Source organism: Schistocerca piceifrons, chromosome 8 (assembly GCF_021461385.2).
Source record: "Schistocerca piceifrons isolate TAMUIC-IGC-003096 chromosome 8, iqSchPice1.1, whole genome shotgun sequence".
NCBI lineage: Eukaryota > Metazoa > Arthropoda > Insecta > Orthoptera > Acrididae > Schistocerca > Schistocerca piceifrons.
In genome coordinates, this window is record NC_060145.1 from 160,959,103 (window position 1) to 160,985,019 (window position 25,917).

Sequence of the window (25,917 nt, forward strand, 5' to 3'; positions counted from 1 at the left end):
TGGTGCAGACAGTGGCTGCTAAAGCGAAAGCAGTTTTGTCACGTAAATTTACTGCGAGAGTTGCAGGGCGAACCTGTTTTGTTTTACATAACCTCGTGTTCCATTTCCTCGCACATTGGCACTCCAATTTCATCTTCAGTTGTACTCCTGCTTGGTCTTGGCGTTTCTTGATCACTAAGAAAGCCAAGTAGATCAAAATACCATAACGTTGGCTGGTATATTGGATCTACTCCTACACCAGATCTTCTAGATTTCTGAACTTTGGATAACTCTTTTCGGTAAACAGTTCGCTGACAGACTAATTTACTTGACTTGCCTTCATGAACTCATCTTTCAGGAAAGCGTAAATAGCTTCACATGTGTTGGGTATTATTTCACTCAATGCTTGTTTCGATATTGCAGATGAAAATTCCAAATCATTGTAGCTCCTTCCTGTTGCTAGGAATCTTAATGTTACTGCCAGGCGTTCATGAGGAGAAATTTCCCTTCTCATACAAGTATTTTTCTCATAATATGAGGGGTTACATGCTTTAAGAGATAATTATAAGTTTCGACATCCATCCGCAAATAATTTCGCCAGTTCGCAACGAAATTATTTTTTTATTGCCGTTTCTCTGTTTGCCGAGTCGCCAACTGCCCGCAATTTTTCAATTAGAGCATTGTATGCTGCTGTCTTTTTGTCTCGGTCACTATATTCTTTACTTTTAATCTTCCACAAACATGGGTGGTTTCTGTATATTTCAATGAATTCACTTACAAACTCTCGAGAACACTGACGAGTATCAGCCATTTTAATGCCCTGTGCACACAAATACAAACACTAGACTGAGCAAACAGCTGTTTCGCGCCAGATTTGCGACGATCTCCTGTCCACACGCTCCAACTTGTCTGCGCAGATGTGGTTTGAATCGACAGATTTGAGAGGTTTCGCTCAAACCTCCAACTCCAACTTCCAGGTTTGCACACACCTCAGGTTGGTGCAAATCTTCTGTTCACGCGCAACGATCTGTCTGCGCAGATGTGATGTGCGCAGACATTTGCGCAGACAGATCGTTGCGTGTGGACGGGCCTTTACACTTATAATAATGCCTGTTTTTACTTTCACTATTTGCGATAATTTCGGTTTTCGATTCTGGATTTAAGCTTGCTTGTTTGATGTAATAGCTTTTAAAAGATAGCACATTGCGTTCAGTCACAACAGATTTCCCAAATACTGATGCATTGAAACACACCCTACTGCGCACGTGTACCTTTGAGCGTTTGAAGGTTGTCATCGATAAAATTTTTGGACTTTAGAGATGATAGCCTGTGTGCAAAATCTGTGACTCAGCATCTGTAATTCTCTTCTTTTCTATTGGTGCGTTCGTAGCCACTACATACACACTAGTTTTGGAGTAGTTTTAAATGCAAGATATGTGTATAATATTGCATTCCTTGCATGTGCACGAATTCCAGTCTCTGTGGTATGAATACTTGCAGTTTGGACAGGTACTGGTTTTAGTATTGTATCACAACAGGCCTGCGCCCGCAGAAAAGTTTGAATTTCTATTTTTAAAGATGACATGTGCGCCTATCGCCGGAATGACGTGATTCACTGGGAGCGGGAGCCGGTGTATTTGAACCACTTGTTGTGCAGTACTAGTGGAACCAGTGCTGTGCAAACTCGTGTGCATTAGGAGGTGTACGGTTATTGTCTGCATAAGTGCGAGCTGATTGTGTCGCAAAACTTTTTCTGCACATATGCTGTGTTTATATACACGTAGATTTCATCTATAATCTTTCTTTTGTTCAGATACGGCATGGGCGGCGGAAGGAGAAGGCGGGCATATAATAAGAAGCAAGCCAAAAGAAAACGCATGCAAAATTTGTTAAAGCGCGTGAATGAGGAAAAGGAAAATTTAGTGGAGACTGATTTATCAGCATTTTCTGAAGACTGCAGTGTAGACAACGTATTTGATGCAGGGACTCCTGAACGCCGCAAAAGTGTGAGTGAAGCAGCTGAATCTTCTTGTTTGTCAGAAAAAAGGAAATTAGATTTCTCCCCTGCAAGAAAGATTTTCAAGAGAACTCGGACTTCGGCAACGCCAAGAAGTGAACTGAAATGGCCCAGCAGTGGTTCTCGCACACCAAATCTATCGTCGTGGTTATTGGAGGCTGAACAGATATTTCGACCGTCGGCTGATCAAAGTGATGATTTGAAGAATATTAGCAGCTGTAGCACTATCAAGAAAAAAGGCACTAGGAAAGATGATAGTCATTTTAGAGACGAGGGTAAAATTTTTATTCATTCTACTCCAAATATAAGGCAAAGAACCCCATCGCTTTCAAAGTTAGACCGAGTTGGAGCCAGTTGTGCAGACTGTTCAAAAGGGTTCTACAAAAAACGAACAAAAAGTTTGAGTTATGGCTCAGTAAGTGAAAATAAGATATCGTCTTCAAAGTCTTTGACCCAATTATGTTTAGACTACTCTACAACGCCAACAGCTAAACCAAAACAAAGCATCAAAACACAGCTGAAGCTTGTTCATCTGATACATCAAGGAGATGTCAAAACATATGATGCAGAAAACATCCAAGTTATGCAGGCTTCAAGTGCTGATGCTGGACAGGTATGTATAACAGGTGTAATCTGTGCAAACACCATTGCTTTGTTTTTCCACTTTTAATGCCAACTTTAATTTATAATTCCACAGAGTGAATCAAAGAATGGGTTAAGCTTAATGCAGTCAGCAAGTGGAGATGAAGCTCAGAAGACAATTTGTTCCTATGACCGTACGGAACAAATGAGTACGGTGCACAGTTCAGGCTCCATTGAGAATAGTGTGTGTTTGTCTCAGGTACATATGCTTAGTGTTAACAGCTATTCATTTAATTAGTTATCTCGTTTTCTATATTGGAAGAGTATTATGGAAACCTGTGTGTTGTGTTCTGTATAACCTGGAGACGCCTGTGTGAATATTAGATTACAAATAATGTCTCTCTCTTTCTCCCCCCCCCCCCCCCCCCACTCTCTCCCCCTCTCTCATGTGGTCCAGACTTTCAGTTAATATCTCCATCCCTTCACTAGTTATACTTTTACCCCTTCTTGCGTGTATTCATTTTGCTCATTACACAAGAAATTTAAATGCTGAAGATTTCAAAGTGTTTAAATTCACTTGTCTCTCATATTTTTATTGATGTAGACTCTGCATGTTGTTATGTGCCTTCTTTGCCATTTCCATTTTCACTTCATATTCTGGAAACACTTATGTGCATGGTAGAGAGTATTTCCCATTGTCCCATGTCTCAATGTTGAATGTGTCTGTGCATGTTGTAATCAGTCTAATTTTCTGAGAGTGATTACATACTTGGGGGAGGGGAGGGGGTATATTCCTCACTTAATATTTGTCATTGAAACTTTTTAAGGTAGGATTTTGCAGTATAATTGGCATCTTTATTTTCAAGAATCTGCCAATTCAGATTTATCCGAGCCTAATTGATGATCCTATTTCATATTGCCATAGAGTTCTACATCGAGATAGTAGTGTGAGTTAAGATTCCAGTTTGGGCTTACAAGTCATGAACAGCACAGGTCCAAATGCACTTACCTCGGTATGTCTGATATTGTTGTCTACTGATGACTCTTGGAATGTGTTGTGTACTCCCTCAAAATATATCCTCGTGACGGTCGCAGATTTATTTTGACAGGCACTAACTCGTATGATCTGAAACAGTGATAGTGAAAAACAGCTTTGCGGCTCACTTTTGTTTTGTCTGTTACCCTTCTTGTAGATGGGTGTGATACGGGTTTTCTTCCAACGAGATTTTGTCTGAGATGTGTATTATGGATAAGAGAGTTACTAATGCAGCTGCATAATCTGTGTATAATCTGATAGCTCCTTGGGGCCCTGGATCTTTGTTCAGTTTGTGGTTTCAGCTGTTACTCAATGCCACTATGCTAATATCTGTATCGCTCATCTTTGCAGTGGTCCAAGAATTAAACTGAGTAGCATTCCTGGAATTTCCATTGTAAAGAAACATTGAAAAATGAGTTAAGCATTCCTGATTTAGGTCAATGGAAGTGTCAGATTCCACCCATCTGCTTTGACCTGTGATGTAAGAGTGTTGTGGTGTGTGACGTCATTACGGTGTGGAGTTTGATGTGTTTGTGGATGTCATCTTGTTTTGTTTGATGTTGCCCTCTGGTGATTTTTCTTGAGTTGTGATGTTTTGTGTATTGATAGTGTATTGGATGTGTTATGATTTATGTATGGATGTTTGATTTTTGAGGTGTTTTGGTTTTTTTGTGGTTGACCGAGGCCTATATAGGTCAAGGGAAGTGACAGATTCCAATGTTCGTAGTTTCAGTTGTAGCTATTGGTGTTTTGGTATCGTCAGCTGTGGTTGACCTGATTTTTCAATAAGATTGCTAAAATGTACAGTGAAGGCTTCATGCATTTCCCTTTTGACAGCCAAAAGTGTTTCATTCAGCATCTGTCTGTCTACAGTCATGTACTTAATTTTTCACTTATTATGTTATAGTCTGTTCAATTAGAAGTTTCTTTGTGGGAACTGTATACCATGCCTCCACGGGGTTCTGCCTATTGTGAATATATATATTATTTTTTTTTTACTGTGAGTAAAACTTTGTATAATTTTACGTTTGATTTGCTGTGAAATCAGTTGCCTTGGTTAGGACTCAGGCAATAGGGAGTGGTCTATGACATGGGAAGAACGCATATTTGTCTGCTTTGACTGGGCTGCTAGCAATGCCTGATGACAAATGTGTGTACAGCACACAATTCTATAACTCCAACTTGAATGCTACTTTGTTGTATGCCATTGGCAACAATGGGCAGTCCACAGGTAACATTAGGAGCTCTGGTTGGAGGAACTAAGTTCCATGATGTGAAGTGTCAGTCAACACGTTATCCTTATCATACTATACATACATACCTGTGCAATCCTAGGTCAACCATATTTCTGCACTTGATACATATGTATGCATGTTCCTGTAAGGGGGTAGATTTTTGAATTGTGGTAAGTTTCAGTGTGGGCATCTTCAACCGCAGATCTATATTGTGTGTTATTTTCAGAGAAAGCATTTACTATTTATTTTATATTTAAGATATTCCATTACACTGCAGTATTATATGTTTGTGTATTTAGTATTGTTTTGTAGGGTGTCTTGTCATGCTTGCTATTGGGCTCAGGTTCTTTCTAAAGCTTCTGGTTTTATCGCAGGTGAAGTGGTGGCTGATAGAAGCATCCAAATAAACATTTATGTCTACCCTTGAGAATGAGCCTTGTTGACACTCTCTCACATTGAGCAACAGTTGCGATTTCAGTAGATTTGAGTTCCATGTCTTCTGTTATGTTTTCGTTTTTAACCAGATTTCTGTACTTCGTATTATGTAGGCTTCATTGTTTTGTGCTTCAAACTCTGGTACTTTGTTGTTAATGCTGAGGTAACAAGGGTCTATCCCACGTCAGTCTTACAGTATAAGGGGCAGTCCATTGAAAATGAGACAGATGAGGAAAATTGAGTAAATGGTTTATTATTTCAAAATTAATCACCATATCTGCTAAGTTATCCCACTGAAAAACAGTACAGTCAGTGCCTGCATGGAAAAATGTTCGAGGTTTCCTACAGAACCATGATTGTATCCAGATGTGCATCTTTTCATCCAAAGCAAATTGATGGCCATGAATGTCTTTCTTAAAGACTCCAAAAAATATGGAAATCATAAGGAGAGAGATCGGGATTGTGCGGAGGATGTGATAGGACTTCACAGAGAATCTTCTGCAGCATATTTGAAACAACCTCGGCATTGTATGGGCCTGCCCATGTTGTGGTTACAGGCAGGCTGCTGTATGAGAGCTAGTGTTTGGTTGCTTGAATCCCTTGTCTGTTATCTACCAATTTGACCTTGCAAAATAATGGCAGTTTCAATGATCTACTTAACCACTTGGGGCTTGGCATATCACTCTTGTGCAGTATACGATACCTACTTGTGTCTTTCATTTAGGCCTATACCAAAAGCTTTTGACAATGTTGGCTGGAATACTCTCTTTCAAATTCTGAAGGTGGCAGGGGTCAAATACAGGGAGCGAAAGGCTATTTACAATTTGCACAGAAACCAGATGGCAGTTATAAGAGTCGAGGGACAGGAAAGAGAAGCAGTGGTTGGGAAGGGAGTGAGACAGGGTTGCAGCCTCTCCCCGATGCTATTCAATCTGTATATTGAGCAAGCAGTAAAGGAAACAAAAGAAAAGTTCAGAGTAGGTATTAAAATCGATGGAGAAGAGAAAAAAAACTTCGGGGTTTGCCGATGACATTGTAATTCTGTCAGAGACAGCAATGGACTTGGAAGAGCAGTTGAATGGAATGGACAGTGTCTTGAAAGGAGGGTATAAGATGAACATCAACAAAAGCAAAACGAGGATAATGGAATGTAGTCGAATTAAATCGGGTGATGCTGCAGAAATTAGATTAGCAAATGAGACACTTAAAGTAGTAAATGAGTTTTGCTATTTGGTGATGTTCGGAGTAGAGGATATAAAATGTAGACTGGCAATGGCAAGGAAAGCGTTTCTGAAGAAGAGAAATTTGTTAACATAGAGTGTAGATTTAAGTGTCAGGAAGTCGTTTGTGAAAGTATTTGTATGGAGTGTAGCCATGTATGGAAGTGTAACATGGACGATAAATAGTTTAGACAAGAAGAGAATAGAAGCTCTCTAAATGTGGTACTACAGAAGAATGCTGAAGATTAGATGGGTAGATCACATAACTAATGAGGAGGTATTGAACAGAATTGGGGAGAAGAGGAGTTTGTGGCACAACTTGACTAGGAGAAGGGATTGGTTGGTAGGACATGTTCTGAGACATCAAGGGATCACCAATTTGGTACTGGAGGGCAGCGTGGAGGGTAAAAATTGTAGGAGGAGACCAAGAGATGAATACACTAAGCAGATTCAGAAGGATGTAGGCTGCAGTAGGTACTGGGAGATGAAGAAGGTTGCACAGGATGGAGTAGCGTGGAGAGCTGCATCAAACCAGTCTCAGGACTGAAGACAACAACCACCACCAAAAATTGGCACAATGGTATATGTGCACAGACCTTGGCCACAGGCTGCCCTTTGAGTTTAACACCCTCTATTGTATAAAGGCAATCACAGCACTGGTGAAGGAGATGATTTGCTTTATTTGCTGCGAACTGGATGCAGTTGTGAAACTACTGTTTTCTCAGTACACAGATATTGTATCTCTCCTGTAAATGGTTCAATGATGTAACATGGGTAAGTCAGACTGGGCCCATAAGGAGACTTCTTAAAGACAATCATCAAAGTTCATCCACCTGTCACAGATGTCATTCAAAATAAGTATTACACAGATAAGATGTTGCAGAATGCAACACTGTCGGTTGTGCCTTAAAAAAGAAATTGACACTGAATTTAGTAATGCTAGTGAATATGCTGTTAGACCTCTCTCTAGTGATGCAGCAGAAGAAATAAAAAGGGAAACACACACAAATGCCTCCTCAGAAATGTTATATTTTCTCCATGGAAAGGGCATCTATATAAGCGACAAGATCCTCACATGACAGTTCTTTTAATGAATGAGTGCAGTGGTACCTTATTTTACCTACAACAAGAAAATCGCCTCCTGTTTAGTGAATCGTAATATTGATATATTGGTTACTCCTGCCTCTCTCTGCATTTATGATGTGCATTTTATCAATGTTTTTTTGCTGGGCACTGACTACTTCTGTTCAAACAAAGTGCATTTTATGTAATTGTACCAATGTGTTTTCCCCCTTCCTGGTCCTGGGGTAAGAATAGGGCCAAGGTATTCTTGCCTGTCGTAAGAGGCGACTAAAGGGAGTATCACATGTTTCGGCCTTTGTGATGGACCCCTGTAGGGTTTGACCTCCATTTTTCAAAATTTTCCCGAAGAGCTAGCCAATTGGGGAAAGGCACCTTATATGGTGCATTATGTCTATGGTGCATTTTCCACTATGCAGTGTCACTTTCTGTGCCGACAATGACCATGGACTTCTTTGTACCTGATATCCAGCATGTTAGCCAGTCTGTTGTGGTGGGGCCATCATGTACCCTGTTGGTTGTAGCCCCCTGACAACACAGGGATTGCTCTGCTGATGCCTGCGCTGTTAACTCCGCACATATGCCAAGGAGTAGGTGCCAGTCATCCTGGGGCATCGGGACTCCCAGCAATGGCCATCCTGGCAGGTGGCCTTTGCTGCGGCTGGGTGGCGCCCGTGGAGAGGGCTCCTGGTCAGGAGTGGGTGGCATCAGGGCGAATGACATGCCATGAAGCGTAGTACATCATCTCTTGCTGGTGGTGCACCGCCAGCAGTCTCTAAGCGGGCAAAGTCTAACTTTAATGCTAAGGAAACCTGGTTCCCGACAATGCGGACCCCTGCCCTCCGTAGCTATAAGGGATATTACAGGAACCATAGAGACTATAATTGAGTGTCAGGTGGAGTTTGTGTTTATGTCCTAAACTCAGTCTTTAGTGAAACTGTGTCCCTTCAAACCCCTCTTGAAGCCGTGTCTGTCAGAATACGGACGACACAGGAAATAACTGTCTGCATTGTATATCTTCCTCCAGATGGTGCAGTACCCCTGAATGTATTAGCTGCACTGGTTGATCAACTCCCTAAACCTTTTGTACTTTTGGGAGATTTTACTGCCCATAACCCCTCGTGGGGTGACACCGTGCTTACTGGCAGAGGCAAAGATGTCGAAACTTTACTGTCTCGATTTGACCTGTGCCTGTTAAATACTGGGGCTGCCACGCATTTCAGTGTGGCTTAAGGTTGTTACTCGGCCATTGATTATCAATTTGCAGCCCTGGACGTCTCCCATCTATCCACTGGAGAGCACATGACGACCTGTGTGATAGTGACCACTTTTCCATCTTCCTGTCACTGCCCTGGTGTCAGGCCCATGAATGCCTGCCCAGGTGAGCTTTAAACAAGGCGGACTGGGAAAATTTCACCTCTGATGTCACTGTTGACTCTGCATCACATGGTAACATTGATGTGATGGTTGAGCAGGTGACACAATCCCTCGCTCTGTAGCGTGCCCTCCCCGGTGAAAGACAATCCCTTGTTGGATGCCGGAAGTTGCTGAGGCAATTACAGAGTATTGGCGAGCTCTACAGCGATATAAGCGACACCCTTCCCTAGACATCTGGCTCCATCCCCGTGTATGCCAGCTTATAAAACAAAGGAAACGGGGGTGCTGAGAGAGGTATGAGTCAACTATTGGGTGCCACATGTCACCTTCCCATGTCTGGACAAAGATCAGATGTTTTTTGGGTACCAGACCCCAACAGGTGACCCTGGCGTTATAATCAATGGCGTGTTATGTACCAATGCAAACACAATTCCCCCCCCCCCCCCCCCAGCCTTCTGCACCCACAAATGGCGGATGGAAAGGAAAGTCCTATCTTTCACTACACGCCACAGTGAACCTTATAACACCAAATTTACGGAGTGGAAGCTCCTCAGTGCTCTTGCATATGGCCCCGACATAGCTCTTGGGCCGGATCGGATCCACAGTGAGATGTTTAAACATCTCTCGTCTGATTACAAGTGCCATCTCATCATCATCTACAACTGGATCTGGTGCGATGGTGTCTTTTCATCCCAATGGCGGGAGAGCACCATTGTTCCAGTGCTCAAACCCGGCAAAAACCCACTTGATGTCGGTATCTATGGTCCCATCAGCCTCACCAACATTGTTTGTAAGCTGCTGGAACATATGGTGGCGGTGCTGGTTGGGTTGGGTCCTGGAGTCGCGTGGCCTACTGGCTCAATATCGGGATGGAGCTGCTGGAACATATGGTGGCGGTGCTGGTTGGGTTGGGTCCTGGAGTCGCGTGGCCTACTGGCTCAATATCGGGATGGATTCCGCCAGGGACGCTCTACCACTGATAATCTTGTGTCCCTCAAGTCTGCCATCTGAACAGCCTTTTCCAGACGCCAACACCTTGTTGCCGTCTTTTTTGAACTACGCAAAGTGTATGACACCACCTGGTGACGACATATCCTTGCCTCGTTATACAGGTGGGGTCTCAGAGGCCCACTCCAGATTTTTATCCAGAATTTCCTGTTGCTCCGTACTTTCCGTGTCCTTGTTGGTGCCTCTCATAGTCCACCCACCCATATCCAGGAGAATGGGGTCCCACAGGTCTCTGTATTGAGTGTATCACTATTTTTAGTGGCCATTAATGGTCTAGCAGCAGCTGTAGGGCCGTACGTCTCACCCACTCTGTATGCAGACGACTTCTGCATTTCGTACTGCTCCACCAGTACCAGTGTTGCTGAGCAGCACCTACAGGGAGCCATCCACAAGGCGCAGTCATCGGCTCTCGCCCATGGCTTCCAGTTTTCGGCCGCTAAGTTGTGTGTCATGCACTTCTGTCGGCATCGTACCGTTCATCTGGAACCAGAACTTTACCTTCATGACTAGTTTCTGACGCCCGATTGACATGGCTACCTCACCTTCGTCAGCTTAAGTGGAAGTGCTGGCAGCACCTCAATGCCCTCCACTGCCTGAGCAACACCAACTGGGGTTCAGATCGCTCTACTCTATTGCAGCTCTACAAAGCCCTTGTTCAAGCCCGCCTTGACTGTGGGAGTGTGGTTTATGGTTTGGCGGCAAGCTCAGTGTTGCGTGTACTTCACCCAGTGCACCACTGTGGCATTCGCCTAGTGACGGGAGCTTTTAGAAGGGGTCCGGTGACCAGTGTCCTGGTGGAGGCTGGAGTCCCTCCATTGCAGATCCGACATGCACAACTGCTTGCCAGTTACGTTGCACACATTCATAGTTCTTCTGAACATCTGAATTACCGTCTCCTTTTCCACCCGCAGCAGTTTATCTCCCGCATCGGCGGGCCAGGTCAGGGCTAACGATTACAGTTCACATGCGATCCGTTCTGTCTGAAGTGGAGTCCTTCCCTTTCCCACCTCCCATCCAGGTCTGTCCGCATACACCTCTATGGTGTACACCTAGGCCGCAGATTCATCTGGACGTTTTGTGTGACCCGAAGGACTCTGTTACTCCTACCGCTGTCATTTCCTCTCGATTCTTGACGTATTCCGGGGCTCTGAAGTGGTTTAAACAGACTGCTTGATGGCTTGATGGTCATGTTGATTTTGCCTACGTCCACAGAGGCCATTTTGAACAGCATTCCTTGCCCGCTGGCTGCAGTGTATTCACTGCAGAGCTGGTTGCCACCTCTCGTGCACTTCAGTATATCCGTTCATGCCCCAGGAAATCATTTCTTGTATGTAATGACTCCTTGAGCAGCCTACAAGCTATCGACCAGTGCTACCCTTGCCATCCTTTGGTAGCATCCATCCAGGAGTCCATCTATGCTCTGGACCGGTCCCATCATTCAGTGGTGTTTGTGTGGACTCCAGGACACGTCGGCATCCCAGGCAACGAACTTGCCAACAGGCTGGCCAAACCGACTACGTGGAAACTGCTTCTGCAGATGGGCATCTCTGATCCTGACTTACGCTGTAGCATTTTTCGGCTTTGGGAGATGGAACGGCATAACAGTACACACAACAAACTGCGTGTGATTAAGGAGACTACGAATGTGTGGAAGTCTTCCATGGGGGCCTCTCACAGGGAATCAGTTGTCCTCTGCTGGCTCTGCATTGGCCATGCTTCTGCGACCCACGGTTACCTCCTGCGCCGTGAAGACCCTCCTGAGTGTCAGTGCGGTGCCTGGTTGACAGTGACCCATATTCTGGTGCACTGTCCCACTTTGACCGCCCAGCGATGAAATCTGGCTTACCGGACTAGTTTCTGCTAATTTGACGACGCCTCATCGGCTGATTCAGTTTTACGTTTTATTCATGAGGGTGGGTTTTATCATTTGATATAAGTTTTAGCGCATGTCCTTTGTCCCTCTGTGTCCTCCACCCTAGTGTTTCTAGGGTGAGGTTTTAAGTGTTCCAGAGTGGCTGGCTTCTCCTTTTTTTATTCTCATGGTCAGCCAGCCATGGTAATTTGCTTTGTTGTTTTAATCTCTTCATCCATTTCTGTGGTTCTCTCGTCCTCCTTTGTCCATTTACATGTATGTTGCCCTTCATCGTTCTTGTGATTTTTCCTTTCATTCCGTTTAGAGTTGTCAGTCTCATTTGTTTTATTCTCACACTTGTGACTTTGTTTATTCAGAACAAGGGACTGATGACCTCGTAGTTTGGTCCCTTTCCATCCAATGTATTTTCACTGATAATCTTTCATGTATTTCTCTTGTAGAGCCTTGGAGAATAGCATAAAGCCAAAATGCGTAAGCCAGTACAAAATTAATAAATACAGTGGTCAAGACCAGTATCAGATTTTGAGTGCATTAAAAGTGACTGCAACATCTCTCGAAGCAATATGCATTTTACTGTTGAATAAAGTAATTGTGATTGACACCTTGCAATGTTGGAAGGCAGTGTTGCCTGCATGCAGCCAGCCACATTGAAGAGGCTGTGTGTATACCAACGGAACAGGCAGCACAGTGAGCATGTGGCACATGAGGAAGAACAGCAGTTGGCTGGCAGCTGCCCTACCACTCAACTTGCTGAAATGTTACTTTAAATGAAGTATGTGTGGTATTCCTGAAGTCCACAAGGAAGGCCTACCATTATAACCTGGTAAATTATCCAGTAAAGGTGAAGTGATATCTGCATTCCACAAGGAACTGTTATAGGGCCTCTACTTCTCCTAACCCATATAAACTATTTAAGAGAAAGTCTGAGCAGCCCTCTTGGATTGCTTCCAAATGATGCTGTCATTTACTGTCTAGTAAGTCACCAAAACGTCAAAACCAGTTGCAAAATGACTTACACACAGCATCTATGGTGCAAAAAGTGACAATTGACTATAAATAACAAAATGTGTGAGGTCATCCACATGAGTACTAAAGAAATCCATTGTATTTCGGTTGCACGATAAATCGCACAAATTCAAAAGCTGAAAATTCAACTAAATGCCTAGGAGTTATAGTTATGAACAACTTAAAGTTGAAATGATCACATAGATAATGTTATGGGGAAGGCAAACCAAAGAGTGCATTGTATTGATGGAACACTTCAAAGGTGCAACAGATCTACTAAAGACTGCCTACACTATGCTTGTTTGTCCTCTGGTAGAATATTGCTGTGTGTTGTGTGTCCTTCTCAGATATTATTGACAGAGGACATCAAAAAAGTTCTCAGAAGGCAGCTCATTTTGTCTTATTACAAAATAGGGAAGAGTGTCATGATATGAGAAGCAAGATGTGGCGGCAATAATTAAAACAAAGGTGTTTCTCTTTGGTGCAGGATTTTGTCACGAAATTTCAGTCACCAATTTTCTCCACTGAATGTGAAAATATTTTTCTCAGCAACCTACATAGGTAGAAACGATCATCATAGAAAATACGAGAAATCCTAGTTCGCACAGAAAGATTTAAATCTTCATTTTTCCTACACATTGTTAGAGAATGTGATTCGAAGAATGCTCTGCCAGGCACTTACGTGTGAACTACAGAGTAGTGAAGTAGATGTGTGAGCAACATCAGGACATTGACAGAATTAAACCTAAAGTCTTCTGACAATATGTAGACTGTACTTTTTTTAGTGTTTTCCTCCATGTTGAGAAAGAGCTGCCAAGATGGAAACATCTCAATTAAATGCAGAGTATATGAAAGGTGCACGATCCTTATTGTCGCGTGTCTTTTGCGACCAAGTAAGTCAGCCATAGTAGAGCATATCATCTCCGCATGACATTTAATTGATTTTTCTACTACGAAAATCTTGTCCACAACAAAACCCTTCTGGGACTCAGATATTAAGGAATCTGTGTAAACGTGTTTCTCAGGTCTTATTAATTATGACGGCAGTCTTCAATTGGTCTAGTTAAGGCTTCAGGCCAGGGGTGATTTTAAAATTTTATTAGCCACAGATAGGAGGTGTTGCGTCCCTACACACACACACACACACACACACACACACACACACACACACACACACACCACAGAGAGTGATTTGGGGGGGGGGGGGGGCGCAAGGGATTTAGTGTTGTCATTGTGACCCAGAGGTGAGGTGGCGCAGGTGCCAATTATAGCTCTACAGCTACATTCACAGTAGGCCAACGAATGACAGCCAGTTATGTTGTTGACAGAGATTTGCTTAGTGTGTACAGGTGGCAAATCAGAACCAATAAAGTGGTTGGCCTTGGTTGCGGTTTGGTTTGCTGGCTGTAAAATCAAAGCATTGGCAGTTGGTTGGCATTGGGATCCCTCTCATAGTGTTGATGCCAGATCAAATATTTGTTGATTCAGTAGCGATTTTGTGTCTCTCTGGAATGGGTGTGTATGTGTTTCCATACATCAACAAGACATACTGAGTATGTTTTGTTCATCTGTTTTGCTCTTTGATTTAATAAGAGCATCATCAGAAACTCTGGAACTTACTGTATAAAGTACAGTAATTTGCTGTTAAAGAGCAAAACCATTCGGTAAAACATACTGAGTGCTACTCGTGGCTGTCCTGAAAAACTTAGTTGCTGCTTCCCCTGCAGGCAATGACTGCTCTTGCTAAGGCTAGGTATTCATTGTATTTAAAAATACTGGAGTATAGAGTGGAATATGGAGAAAGCATTAAAGCTTATAGTTGTAACACGAATGGAAATGTTTATGGGCCCTTACGAACAAACTGAAAAGACTAGGCACTTGGAGGGAAATAACTCAGCTATTAGAAAAGGGAAATAACTCAGCATATTAGAAAGTGATATGCACTATATAAAAAAGAAAATGGTGTTCTTTATTGGCATGTTTTTGCTGTGAATGACAAAGAGATACAAACAAAAGTGGGAGTATCTATGAACTTTCTGCTGCAGATACAGCTCTCCTAAAAGAGGTGGTATCTTTGGGAATTTTAAGGCTTACACAGTTCAGTAACAGATATTATGACATAGCCTATATTCTAATTCAACTTTAATATAGACATTAATTTTGTCCTACCTTTTCTGAACATCAGCTTCTTGTGGTAAAATAAATATTGCGAATGCTGTGACTGCTAAATCCTCTTCTTTCCTCATTAGTCAGTGAAATTGTAATTAAAACTCTACTCTACAACAACAACAACAAAATGGGAGCATCAGCAAGCTATCAAAGCCAACGGTGATTGCACATGACCAAATCCCTTGGTTCAGGCTCTTTGTATGGTGTGAAGGAGAAGCCCAACACCAGTGCCCTGGTGACCAGTGTTTGGCTGAATGCAGTCTGTCATTCACTGGCCTAGTGTGTACGTGTCACACAATTAACCATGCTCTCCTTCTTATGGATTATTTTAAAGTTCTGAATTGATTAGAATCATATGACTTTTGTAATGAAAGTGTTGCTGATCAAATGCCTGTCACTTTGTATTCCACTATTTCTTATGAAGGCTCCTTCCATGTTCTACTCTCCTAGTGCTTACTAGCATAAAGAGACTTACTGCATTTGACTATAACATGATTTTATTAAGTTATTAATTTATAAATGGATGTATAAGTAGTTAATTTTACCATTCAGTAGGCCTGAAATGGTCATCTAAGATGTTTCCTTTGTTGTGCATGTGTACAGTATAGTTCGATTTCTGAATACTCTGTATTCTGTCCAGTATTTTGTTGCATAGTTTTTAATACTTTAATTTGTGATTGCTTTTGTCGAGACATGTAATAAGTGGAGGTAGTTGCCTTTTTGAAATCTTGGGAACCGATTTCACAAGGGGCTGCACTGCTATCAGATTTCTGTAATTATTCATGTTTATGGCATGTGAACTTCAGAACTCAAATATCAGTGTCTGAAAGCAGTTAGATGAAACAGTCGGAAATTCCCGAGAAAATGCGAAAATTGACTTTGAAGTTCTCAGAGTGACCTTAATTTATTAAAGGTAGGAGAGATTTTGGAGTGTTGCATGGCTCTGTCAGTAGCACTTGAGGGTGGTAGCCAGTGGACTGCTGGTTTGAGATCATCTTTGCTCATTATTTTTTTCTGGTTCAGTTCAAACACTTGCATCATTTAAATATAAAGTTCATTAAGTATATGGCAACTCACACCCCTAATTATCATTTTTTATGGAAAATGTGTGTTTTCTTACTTCTGATTATTGTAATACCATGGAAAAATTCCTTCTTTCTGTTCATTGATCATAATTACCTCGTCACATGTTACATACTGTTTTCGTGTAAGGTTTGTAACGTATAATGGAATAAGTCTTCTGCTAGTAACATTGCTTCTTCAGAAATTACCACTGTTTGTGTTGGTTTGATGATGCTATTTTCTTTGATGATTTGCTTGTAGTATACATATATATATTTCATGTGTAATCTTGAAACATCACTGCTTAAGTACCCTTCAGCAACATCATCTTGTGCGGGATCAGGCAAATTGCCATTGCCCATGCTCCCCTCCCTCCCTTATTGAGGGGTTGGGAGAAAACTCTGTTGCCTCCTCTGCCCACACCAGGATGTGGTTGTCTAGGCTTGGTGGTCCAGCTGGGTCCTCACCCTACCTGCTCTTTTACTCTTCTTCTCCCTTCTCCTGTTGTCTGTTAGACTTGTTCATCTTTTGTCTTTCTATGCTTTTCTTGCCCTGTCCACATTGTTAGTCTTTCATAGACAGTTTGAGTGGAGTTAACTGTGGTAAGTGGCGGGCACTGGGTGATGTATGTTACTTCATTGCTGCTCTCCAGATGAGGCACCTTGCATGCCCATCATCCTCCCTTTTGTCCCTTATCTTGCCTTCATTGACATTTCGTACACCCCCCCCCCCCCTCCCCCCTCTGGTGCTAGAGTTTAGCATGGTAGGCTATCTCTCATGTACAGTCATGTAGACCTGTCTGTCTGAGGAAAAAGGGACTGATGACCCTATAGTTTGATCCCTTTACTCATCCAACAACCCAGCCAACGAACAGTGGCATGAGATCTCAGTTTTGGCAACTGATGTCAATGTTAACCAATAGTAACGGGCATACTGCAGAGGTTGTAAAAATGCACACATGAGAGTCTCTCTGTGAAGATACTCAGATATTGCATTTCTATTAAACTCACATGCACTTCTCATAAAAATGATAGATGTGTGTTAATTATCATATATTTAATCAATTTTATATTTAAATGATGTAGGTATTAGAATTCAACTAGATAAAAAAAATACTGAAGCAAGACTTCAACCAGCACTCCAGCAATTACAGCTCAAGTGCCCCTGACAGAGCTACATGTCTTGTTATAAACTGACCTATATTTAGTAAATTAAGGCATGCTGGAGAACTTCAGGATCAATTTTCTTGAATTTTGAGAGCTGTGTTGAACTGCTTTGGCCAATTTATATTTGAATTCTGAACTTCGCGTACCATAGATGTGAAAAATTACAAAAATATGATTACTGTACCCCTTATCAGTAGGCTGTTGAATGTAATCGTGTATAAGTATTTGTATTCCAGGAGACAACAGGAAGCCCAAAAGACACCAGCATAAAAAGTATAAGAGAGCATGGGAAACCAGTTAAGACATTAGAATGTGTAGAAGAAGTGGACACACCAGCAGATAGTGGAAACTGTGATATGACATATCAGGTAAATAGGTTGTAGAATTTTGTAGTACTTAAGGTTTTTTAGATTTCTTAAGGATTTAAATTTTCTTAAGTCTGACATTTTAACAGTTGAAGTACTAAGTGGTGAAAATGAAAAGTTTAAATGGCAATTGAAGCCTTTTGATTGTTCACTGTTTCCTGCAATACATCTTCTGTGCAGTAGCTCAACTGTAGTTCATAGCCATCCAGATGGATAATAAACTGAGATGATACTAGCACATAAGTAAGTTAACCAAAAGTTCCAGTTTTGCTTGCTTCAGACATAGAAGTATCTCTCATTATGTTAACTAGAAATATCTCATTATGTTAACCTGCAGACAGAATTGCTGAATTACAACAATGCATTTTGACATTTGAAACTTCCTGGCAGATTAAAACTGTGTGCCCAACCGAGACTCTAACTCGGGACCTTTGCCTTTCGCAGGCAAGTGCTCTACCATCTGAGCTACCTAAGCACGACTCACGCCCGGTACTCACAGCTCGCAGGAGAGCTTCTGTAAAGTTTGGAAGGTAGGAGACGAGATACTGGCAGAAGTAAAGCTGTGAGTACCGGGCGTGAGTCGTGCTTCGGTAGCTCAGATGGTAGAGCACTTGGCCGCAAAAGGCAAAGGTCCCGAGTTCGAGTCTCGGTCGGGCACACAGTTTTAATCTGCCAGGAAGTTTCATATCAGCGCACACTCCGCTGCAGAGTGAAAATCTCATTCTGGATTTTGACATTTGCTTTGCAATTCTTCCTAGTTCGTAAATCTTGAGGCTAACAAATTTTTAAGTGGTAAAATACACTGGTGGCTTGATGCCCTCTTTTTTTGGTGCTACTACCAGAAGAGTTGTCTGTGTCAGCATTGGCATTTGCCTTCTTTCTTGTTTCTCATTGGTTATAATTATACAACACCACTACCACACGTAGAACTCTTAATTCACCCACATTCTGTAGTTATCAGTACTAAACAAATACACTTCAGACAACTTATGGGCAATCCAATGATGTTCAGTTGTTATTGTAGAATAATTCACTGAATTCAGACCAACTTTTGCTGTTTTGAATGCGAGACATTGTCAATGTTGTGTGTTCCCCACCTTGATGTGCTAAAAATTTATTTAATTTTTGTGAGGTAACTCCTGACATCTTTTGGAACTGAATTATTCACATTTTTTGTTGTCATAATTGTTCATTGTGTTTGTTTGATTATGCAAGTGGATGATAAAGAAGACATATTTATATCTTAAGCAATGTTTTCTCCCCATGTTCAACATTGCTAGCATCATTATCAGTGGCAATTTTTTTGTTGAATCCTGCACTTCAGTTTTTGTCAGATTGTATGCCGTGCTTTCATAAACATGCTGCCCATATTCTAGCAGACAGGGACAGTATTATGTCCATGCGAATGCAATTTTATACTGTTAAATGAGTGTTTGGAAAGAATCTCATTTTACCGAAAATTTGGGCATGTGTGAAAAAAAAGTTGCCACTGACGACATCTTTGGAAATAAGAATGCAAAACGTGCATAGTCTAAGTAACTGTCACAAATTTCAGCTGCGTAGAAGATTAATACACAAACTGAATGAATTATTATAGCTCAGGTAACTATGCAATTCATACACATGGAAAAATGCTACTAAGTTTAATGAATGGTAGTAGGTGAATAACTGTCAATTTGTTGTGTTTGTTAGACTCTTCTGACTTGTTTTAATTTTTGTGCTAGTCGTGTGTAAAGTATTATTGTTTTTAGCAGGCCTTGCAGAGCATACCACCTCATGTGCAATGTCAGCCATTAGACTTGTGTGAGCCATTGAATATTGGTGAAGCCATCAGGAGGTACAGAACGTCGTTTACGTTGAATTGGTCCTCATCTTTAGCAAAGCTCATTGAACTATTTTCGTGGCTAGCAAAGAAAGTGAGAACCTCTGCTTTACTGTTAATATCTATGATATGTAGTTCAAATTCTGTAACAAAGTGGTTGAGTAGTAAAATAAGTGCGTAATTAGTGTAAATTATTAGTTATATTCAGTGTCTGTAGATATGCAGTTTCACGCCAGTTGGATAAATTTTTCAATTCTGTACTGTATTTCTTTGGTTCTATTTATTAGCTTGTTTTTAAATAACTTCCGTTCTTAAGCATGCTTTTAATTTCTGTCATGAAGCTGCTGACGCAATAGTAAGAAAATTTATGATAATACATGTTAGCTGTACTGAGGACTGGATTTCCATAAGATAACATCCTCAGAGATGAAAATCGTACTTCTTTGATGAATGATAAGAAATAAGAATAAAATATAAACATGGTATTTTCAGTTATAAATGTTAAATCTTGTTCCTTCTGCTGCTGCCCTCTCCTCTGCTCGATAACTGTGTGTCTATTTTTGATTTCATGCAATGTACTGAAGATACTTGGACTGTGGAGCTGCACCCCCTCCCCCCCCCCCCCCCCCCCCCACAAAAAAAAAGTCATCACATAATTTCCAAACCACTTATTGTCAATGGCATATGAAATAGTGTCTTCCGCGTTTGTTGATAATTAACCCTTTCGCTGCTACAGGCGTCCTCTCTGCATTCGGCGTAAGGATGGCTTTGTTATGGATGTACTGCTCGCCAAATGTTGGTGCCTGTGTTGAGAGATGCTGTTGTAGATGGCAGGAAATACATATATGATTTTTTTGAAAGCTATTCAGCGAAAAAAAATTGATTTTTGCTCATATTATACTCTGATATCTTCGCTTGATGACTGATTGAATTTCATTTCCTTATATGCCATAATTACTGTGCTGCATTAAATTACTTAAGACTGTGTGAGAAATTTTAAAAGTTTTGCAGAGATAAAAATGCATTGCATAAACTTCGCATGTGGTTGATTTTAGGCCATACATTACAGCAAATGAAATGTAGAGATGATCTCTAAATTTTATTTGAAATTGAAAGCAGAACAATGCCTCACTTTATTCTAGAGTTAAAGGGTTTTATATCCGATGGCTGGTCCAACGCGACACGCCCATTCGCGTTCTTACTCATTGCGAATTGTGGGCATAACAACTGTCATATCTAATGAATGATTAAAGGTATCAAAAGGAGGTTTTCTGTAAATGATAGCACGTAATGAGGCACATATGTTGTGTGATAAATGCTCAAAAATTTTTTGTTCTTAGAAAAATGGAAGTAACTCCATCGACGGTAGTGAGAGATCAGTGGCTCAGGATGCTTTTATAGACATCCATAGCAGTGAAGGAAAACCCAGGTGTCCTGCATATACACGTCCAACAGCACCTGGGGAGCAGTGGGGAAAATATGTGTATACATGTCCACAGCAGTGCAAAGTTAATTAGTTTAGGAATTATCCGTACTCACTACAGTGGAAGTTATGTAGGAATTTGCTTTGCTGGTGAGAACGGTGTCCTCCTTAATTATTAAAATAAGAACAAGAAGAGTGCTTCTGACACAAGCAAACAGTGTTGAATCTGAGGCTATAAGAGTTTCAGATCTTATGCTCATAAGGAGAAGGGACAAGTAGAAAAGGGGAAAATGTAGAAAATGACAACTGTATAGGAGAAGTAACTTGAGGTAAAGTCACTCCAAATTCTGAACCAAAACAGACAAATGTAGAAAGTTAGAAAGAAGGAACAATGCACTGGAAAAGAAGTCAAAATCCTGTAATACATTCTTACTTTCTGTAAGTTTTCTACAGCTTCTCTCTCACCAGAGTTAGTTTGCTTTCTCACATTTCCTAACTGTCTATATTGTACCTCCTATACAATTGCTTATAATGAAAAATATTTTTTTATAAACTTATGGCAGTTAGTAAAAAAGCTTAAATTAGCTTTCCAAGAAAAGAAACTGACTTATAACGTTGTTGTGGTCTTTTCTGCATCCCTCAGGATACGAACATAATCCACTACATCCATGCAACAAATGTCCCACAAAGCAGGGTTACACTCTACAATCAGTAAATGCTGGTGGAGTAGCAGGAGAACACAAAGGTTACATTCAAAGTCGGAAAGCAGCAGGACCAGAGGAGACACATTCTGAATTCCATAAATTGTTTGATGAAGAACAAATAGATTGGATGATAAAACCATTCAATAAAAATTACGTATATTTCAGGTACCATTCCTCAGTGCCCTCAGTCAAGAGTTTGTAATCTTGGCCAAAAAAAAAAAAAGCCAAAATGTACTGATTTCACAACAAATGTGATAAGTCATGTCATGAAAATATTTCTAAAAATTATTCACAAAAGAATCTACAAATTCTCTCCATTAAAACTATATCGGAAGTGAAGACATGAACTGTGGTGTCTGTGCTTGTTCTACTGATTATCAAACAGCTTTTTAGTGAGTACAACATTGCAAGACAGTCAAGGTGCTGAAAAACAGTGGGGTATATGACAACGACCTGGATCATAATTAATTTGTATTGAAACCAATATTCCACTACAAGAATAGAAAATGATAAAATGACACATTAAAGATATGCTAAGGAGTGAGACGGGGCTGTATTTTGTTGCCACCAATATTTTAGCTCATATTCCCTTCAAAGAAGCCAATGAAAATGTTGAAGAAAGAATTGCCTTGAAGCTGAACAGTATCCACTACACTAACTGTAATATTTGCTGACAGCTTAAATAGCCTTAGACATCTTGTATCCTGCATCACCAAAAGATGAGTGTTGTGGGCTAGAAATAAACATAGGTGAAACAAAATTCATTGTCATCAGCAAGAAATATATACCATACTGTCACTTAAACCATAAATATGCCATGTTAATTATTAATTATTTGACGTAAGCAGCTTCTTGGTGGTAGTTTATTTTGGGTGTTGCCTTTCATCAGCAGTATGTGTACTACAAAAGAGCTTTCTTCTAATACATTACTTCTAGTATATGTAGTAGTGTTTTATGTGTGTGTGATTTTTCTTGTCTTTATAATGTAAGTTGCCATATGCATAATGGTTTTTAGCATGTGCCAGTGATATTATTTCATAATAATCTTGTAGTAATAAGATAATATGCTTTATACATACTTAAATGCAATAAGCATAAGTGTTTTTATAAAAATATAACCACACAATCAGTGACAAAACATAGTGCCTGTCAGTTCTATATATTGCTGAAAAGGGCAGCTTACTAAATACATAGGAAGAAATATGCAATTTCCCCATATAACAATACATCCTGTCCACCCCGATAGCTGAGTGGTCAGCTTGACGGATTGCCTTTCTATGGGCCCGGGTTCGATTCCCAACTGGGTCGGAGATTTTCTCCGCTCTGGGACTGGGTATTGTGCTGTCTTCATCATCGTTTCATTCCCATCTGGCGCGCAGGTCGCCCAATATGGCGTCGAATGTAATAAGACTTGCACCAAAGCGGCTGGACCTGCCCCGCAAGGGGCCTACCGGCCGGTGACACCAAACACTCATTTCCAATAGATCCTGACATTCTAAATTAATAGATTGATCTACAAAACCAAAAAATGTTGAAAATTTCATTAGTATTCTTTAATGGAAATAATTTTCTTTGTTACGCTAACAGAGGTAATACAAATTAGAAAAAATAATCTTTGCATGCACAGCAATTGCCAATGACAACTGCGTGTATTTTCATTAAAAAAATACCTTACTTTTTGCATATAAAGCTTATTGTTAAGAAATATTGTCACTGGCATATGCTAAAAAGCGTTGCATAGAAGGCATGTGAAATTGTAATGATATGAAAAATCGCATACACAAAAAATACTACCACATATACTAGAAGTAACATAAAAGAAGGTCTTTTGTAACCCAGATATGCCCAAACCTGTGCAGTAAAATAAAATACTACAAACAAGCAGGTCACATTAAACAGTAAATCATTAATGACATATTTACAATTTATACAAAGCTGCAAAGCACCAAATGTAACAGACATTTCGTATTGCCTAAACATTAATGGTGAATTTATTGAGCAAGAAAACAAATTATACATACCTATAAACTAACATTAACAACAAATAGGAGAACTTGAAAGAAATTAAAGTTCCTGTTGAGAAAGCAGGAGCTGCAGTTCGTAAAATGACAGAGCCATCACCTCTTAATCAAAACAAAATTAAGATTTCTACATTGCTACATGTTTTCCATTCTTTTCTGTGGATGTGGGACCTGAACTTTGTCTGAGATGACAAGCAAATGACTTGAGGCATTTGAGAGGTGGCTGTCCTGGAGAAAATCTAAGAGTACCATAGACAAATAAAATTACTGACAATGGAATTTTCTGTGAAATAAAGAAAAACAGGTTCCAAAGGTAGTAAAATGTGGAAAACTACTGTTACAACCCCCTGAACTGGGATTGTAATACGTCAGAATGACAGAGGGGTATGTTTTGGGAAAGAACGGTGATTCATGCTGAAGCATGAAGGGAAACACTGTCAAGAATGTCATTGATTTTATTGCATCGAAGGTTCACAGTGAGCCTTCTGCTGATCCCAATGATTGTGCCTCGCAGAGTCCATGCATGGGTCAATGTCAATGCCAGAATCTGCTGCATCGGTGTCCGGCTGCCCCGCCTTGCAGATGTAGCCCTCCTACTGACATCATAGATCAGTGGGCACCGCATGTGTCGGTTTTGCCGGTAGCCTGGGACACGACTGGCTGCTCCCTCAAGCACAACTCGTGGACCTCATGTAGTTTGCCAGACAGAAACTGCTGACCACCATCGATGTAATGAGCCTAAGCAGCTCTGGCCATCCACCCAACTCAATAAGGGACTGCAGACAGCTCTGCATCGAGGAGGCCATGAGTTACAATGCCCCTGCTCCGCCTCTACGGACAGAGCTTGCAGTCTGCTGGACAGTGTCACCCAGAGCAGCGGAGGCTAGCAGACCTCTCACTCCTTGTGCTAGTGCAGCTCCCAGATACAGCTTGCCCCACCACAGCTTTGGCGTCTCTCTGCAGTGAAGGTTGATGGTAGTTTAAGTGGGCCGGTTGGGTGCTGATATCCATCACTAGAAGGTTGTTGTGATTGACCTGCAACTTTCATTCTGTCCAGTTTTAGATGTGAACAGAATGATAACATGACTGCCCCCTTTGAACTTCCAGGCTCGCTTATTTATATGTCTTTTCTCTATGACTGAATAAGTTCCTCTAAAGGGAACAAGTGGAGTGCTCTTTAATAATACCATGTCACTTTTCCTTAGCCCACTTCGGCCCCTACACATAGGTCACTAGGTGCTGTTGCAACTGCAATCTATGGGTTCTTCACAGCATGTCAGTGCCCTCTGCTGCCCTTAGTACTTCACACTTGTATACAGTGCCCACCAGGCTGTACCTTCTTGCCTGCACGCTGTGTCGTAGACCTGCCTCGCAGCTGTTGTTTGCTAAATACCAACATTGCCTGACGTGAGAAGTCTCTCAGCTACTACCTTACAGCCATAGATGCAAGAAATTTACAAGAATTCCCCAAATCCATGCCTGCACTTACTTGTGGCGCAGCACTACAGTATCTCACCCATGTTATGAGGCCTGGAAACTGGTATAAACTTCTGCATAACCATTTTTTTTTCTTCTTTTTTTTAAGGAAAGATATCTGGTAAAATGAGGCTGAGGGAGAAAACAGCATCTTGACTCAGAAACTTAATGACATGGACTTCACACAGGAGAGAGAAACTCTCTTGAACAAACAAAAAATAATAAAGTTGTGATGGTCACCACCATATTGAATGGATAAGCACTAGGAGGAGGATTGTAATTTTTCCAGATTTCTGGTAGTAGGCAGAGTATCTATGGCTCCACTTGTTAGACAGTTGGTTTTACCCCAACGATAACTTTCTTCTTCTTCTTTTCATGTATTAGGGATATTGCCTGTTTATGGTTAGGTTAAATGTAATTTTATATGCAGATGATCTAACTTTGATAAGAGAGAATGATTACATTCAGATAGAAGTCTGTAAGCTGCAGCAGATAGCCTAAGATTGCAACCTAACATTGTCTGCAGATAAGAACAAAAGTGATAGTATTTCAGTGGAGTCAATCAGTAACATCTAAAATAGGCTTGAATAAATATTTTAACTACCTAGGATGCCACATCACTTATCATAGGCTATAAATCCTTGACACTAGGTTGGTAAAACATTTATCCAGGTGACAGCATAACTCATTTGAATTGGGTCCATCAAATTGCACTTGTAGATTCTGAAAGTGTAGCTATCTTGTGGCTACAGTGACAATGTCATACAGATAATTTATGCATTGAGGGATCGTGTATGAGAGTTGCTCCAAGTATCTTTGAAAAGTGGCTAGTGCACTTGATATGCCAAAATGTAATCTGGTC

The 25,917-nt window shown here is 41.0% G+C and overlaps 1 protein-coding gene across 8 annotated transcripts in view; it reads left to right on the plus strand.

Annotated features, from left to right (window-relative positions):
- LOC124711709 (uncharacterized protein DDB_G0284459-like) overlaps positions 1-25,917 on the plus strand; it is a 167,126-nt gene that overhangs the window by 92,161 nt on the left and 49,048 nt on the right. For 2 of the 8 annotated variants that reach the window (XM_047241912.1, XM_047241919.1), the window contains exons 1-5: positions 1,362-1,488; positions 1,793-2,609; positions 2,694-2,837; positions 17,481-17,612; positions 19,361-19,525. In XM_047241912.1, coding sequence (XP_047097868.1) covers positions 1,439-1,488; positions 1,793-2,609; positions 2,694-2,837; positions 17,481-17,612; positions 19,361-19,525 — 1,308 coding nt within the window. In that variant the 5' untranslated portion in view covers positions 1,362-1,438. Of the gene's footprint in view, positions 1-1,361; positions 1,489-1,508; positions 1,703-1,792; positions 2,610-2,693; positions 2,838-17,480; positions 17,613-19,360; positions 19,526-25,917 lie in introns of those variants that run through there. The other 6 variants (XM_047241914.1, XM_047241918.1, XM_047241915.1 and 3 more) reach the window with 6 other exon arrangements.